Source organism: Myotis davidii, unplaced genomic scaffold, assembly GCF_000327345.1.
Source record: "Myotis davidii unplaced genomic scaffold, ASM32734v1 scaffold130, whole genome shotgun sequence".
In the NCBI taxonomy this organism is placed as follows: domain Eukaryota; kingdom Metazoa; phylum Chordata; class Mammalia; order Chiroptera; family Vespertilionidae; genus Myotis; species Myotis davidii.
The window spans coordinates 6976437-6979913 of NW_006285040.1; the positions used below are offsets into that span (position 1 = coordinate 6976437).

A 3477-nucleotide genomic window follows, 5' to 3' on the forward strand; every position below is an offset into this window, starting at 1 on the left:
GCCCTTAAAGTATGCTTCAGTTTCTTACCGTTGTGGATTTTTTTGCACATGCCATACAACTATAAAGTATAACCATCTCCTTGTAAACACTTGAAACACACTGATGATAAGTAAAATGTGAATGTCATAGAAATACATCTTAGAGCACTACCTACTACTGGCTGAGGAACAGTCCAAAGAGATGATTGCCTTGTGAAGAAATCCAAAGGGTACCAATGGTTAGGTTTTCAAAGCAAGAACCACTGGTTAATATTTACTTCAAATGTGTGCTCCTGGTCCCTGAAAATGCATGTTTTTAAACGTTGTCTTTACTTATAGTTTCAAATTTAACTCTCATCGGTATTAAGTATCCACTACATACCATAGAAGACACTATTTTTCATAAAGCAGTCACATGCATTGAAGTTAGGATTACCAGCTGATACATATATATATTTTTGCACCTCACTCAAAAACAGAATCACTATAGCGCATGTCATGCTTCCACGCCTTCCTTGCTGAAGAACGAAATGTATGAAGTACCGGGAGTTGGCTTCCAGATTGGAAGGAAGCCAGCTTAGTGCTCTGGCAGGACCACATCATTCTGCTCAGCTCCAAATCCCACAGCAGGCTCTCCAGGCTCTTCTTGCTCTGCTTCAGGGTTTGCTTCTTCCTTCACAATGTTCAGCTGCTCCTCTGCTGGGCCCTCCTCTACTTCTGGGTCAGCCACCTCTATCCCATCCTCTGGGGCCTTGGGCACCATCAAGTTGGCCTCAGCATCATTTGTATCAGCATTTTGATTTTCTTCTTCAGCCCAGCTCTTCCTCAGCTCAGCCTCTGCCATCTCAGCTGTCACTTGGGCCCCATCTTTTTTAACTTTCTCTGTTGGAACAGCTTCAACAGCAGCTTCACTGCCATCGTGGACTGGAGATGGCTCTCGGCTGGCCTTCTGGTTCTCCTGGATGCTGCCATGGCTACTGCTGGCGCTGCCCAGCCGGGAGGAGGCCACCACGGCCTTCACTGCTGCCTGATTGGAAACAGAAGGGTCGGGTGTCACCTCCACTGAAAATCCCAAACTAGAGCCCAATCTCAACTTTGCATCTAGGAAGTTTGCTTTTTATGTTAGTGTTCAATCTTTCAAAATATTAATTATACCAAGATTGTTATATGAAAACTCGTTTGGAGAAATAACAGAAAAATCTCTTTAATCCTAAACCGGTCTGTGTATTCAATTATCTGGACAATTGAAAGTCCGAGTAAATGTGTTTGTCCATGGATTACCAGTTTTCAAAAATTTTAGAGTGTGTTTCCCAAAGTATTCGTTTCATGAAACATTGGTTCCATAGATGTATTATAATAGAGGTTATAGGGATAAAAGAGTTCCATGGTCAGACTTATTTGAGAAATCCCGAGTTAATTAAGGTTATTTAATCCTTAATTATTTAAATTAGTTTAACCATGAAACACTTCAGGTTTATTTAGTATCGGCCTATAAGTGATGTCTGAGTAGAGCACCATTTTTTGCCCCCAGCTATTCTCTAAAATCCTTGTATATACAGCTGGTCCTAAACACCAATATATAAGAGAAAAGCTATTTTCTCTATTCCACATATGTCTTATAAAAATAGATACATTTCTCTGGATAATTTTCTGTCATTTGAATTTTTTAAATTTTTACCAAGTATGCTAATTATTTATCTATATTATAAAACATAGTTTTTAAAGATTGTTTCCCAATATTCACATATTCATGAAGAAGACAACTTTCTGAATAAATATCAGTTTCCTAAACAATGCCATTTAATCAGGTCAGCTTTAAGTAAATGAGAAGCAGTGATAATGTATTTGGTGAGTAAATCTCAATATACAACATATTTCCCTTTTTTAACAATAAATTACTATCACGGATAATTTAAGACTGTAAGTGGTTTTATGCCAGCATGGTTGGTATCTCAAAGCAGGATTCTCCTGTTACCACAGGAGATGAATAATAGTATTAGATGAAGAATGGTGGAATTGTCTTTGGTAGTTCAAGATAAGGGAGACATCTTTAAAACAAGTCAAATGCCATCTTACCTTAAGCTTGCGTCGGGCATTGAATTCTTGGAGCTTCTTTTGAGCAGTATCCATGTGTACAAAATTGGCTGCTTTGCCTGTGACCCATGGGTGCTGGAGAGCTTGGAAGGTAGTCAGCCGTTTCTTAGGATCCAAAACAATTAATTTCCTGACCTGAAGTGACAAAGAGCCAAAGGAGATTTTTATGGTGACTTGGGCTTGCCCCTCAGCTTGTGAACTTCTAGGTCTGATTCTGTTTCCCTACCATTACCACTGAATACACTTAAAAACATTTTTTTAAAGCTATCAGAGACCAACATGGGTAAGAATGGCTTCAGGCAGTGGTAGCTGAGGGAGTGAAAAGACAGTGGTGTATGCCACCTGAAAGCCCAAACTGTGAGAAGACTTTCCAACAGAGGTCAAAGAAACAGGTCCTGGCTGGCCTGTGGAGTGTAAGCTCTTTCAAGGAGAACCGGCATCTGAATAATACTAGGCTGCACTTCACATCACTTAGAATTCAGAACTTCAAACACGTCTCAGTGAAGATGGAATCATTTGCTCATCATCATTCATTCTGTGGGGATTAAGTGACAAAAATGGGATAGTATCATAGCCTTTATGATTATGCCACAATGCATGCATTTACGGTTCTCTCTAATCTTTTGGGGATACTTGAAGAAATCAACAGAGTGCAGGGGTAAAAACCTATTTAGAATCAAAGTAAGGTGGTAGTGGCTTGGGGACATGATTTGTTTTAAGAACTGAATGCAGCCATGGCAGCCCATTCTGGGAGGTTTACCCTTACTTCTGAGAAAGAGCAGACAATAAATTGCCAGGAAGATCAACAACCCAAATAAGGCTAAGAAGGGGGGTATCTGGAGTGAGTCAGAGACTATTTGAAGTCAGAAGGCATGTTCAAGCCCTACTTAAGTCTCCAACTGTTATGACCCTAGACAAAGACCTACTGTGAATTGAGTGCTGATGGACACTCTCCTAGGCCCTTTTGTTATATGATCTCCTTTCCTTTGTAAATCCATTCATCCTATATAATAAAAAAAAATGCCAGGCTCATGGCTGGCGAGCGCAGCAGCAGTAGTGGGAGCCTCTCCTGCCTCCACAGCAGCACTAAGGATGTCCGACTGAGGGCTTAGGCCCGCTCGCCCATAGGGAGCGGGCCTAAGCCAACAGTCAGACATCCCCCAAGGGCTCCCAGACTGCAAGAGGGCACAGGATGGGCTGAGGGACTCCCCCCCCCCAAGTGCATGAATTTGCATGCACCGGGCCCCTAGAGTGTGTGTGTGTGTGTGTGAAAAATCATAGCTATCATCTGTTGAATTCATATCCTATCTAATAAAAGAGAAACATGGTAATTAGCATACAACTGCTACCCTTCCCATTGGCTAATCAGGGCGATATGCAAATTAACTGCCAGCCAAGATGGCG

The 3477-nt window shown here is 41.4% G+C and overlaps 1 protein-coding gene across 1 annotated transcript in view; it reads right to left on the minus strand.

The window, feature by feature from the left end:
* Nucleotides 1-405: 405 nt before the first annotated feature.
* CAMK4 (calcium/calmodulin-dependent protein kinase IV) overlaps nucleotides 406-3477 on the minus strand; it is a 170240-nt gene continuing 167168 nt past the window's right edge. Inside the window, exons 12-13 of the mRNA XM_006755308.2 lie at nucleotides 2056-2208; nucleotides 406-1006 (exon numbers count right to left, since the gene is read on the minus strand). Of these exons, the coding sequence (XP_006755371.1) occupies nucleotides 557-1006; nucleotides 2056-2208 (603 nt within the window). The 3' untranslated portion in view covers nucleotides 406-556. The remainder of the gene's footprint in view (nucleotides 1007-2055; nucleotides 2209-3477) is intronic.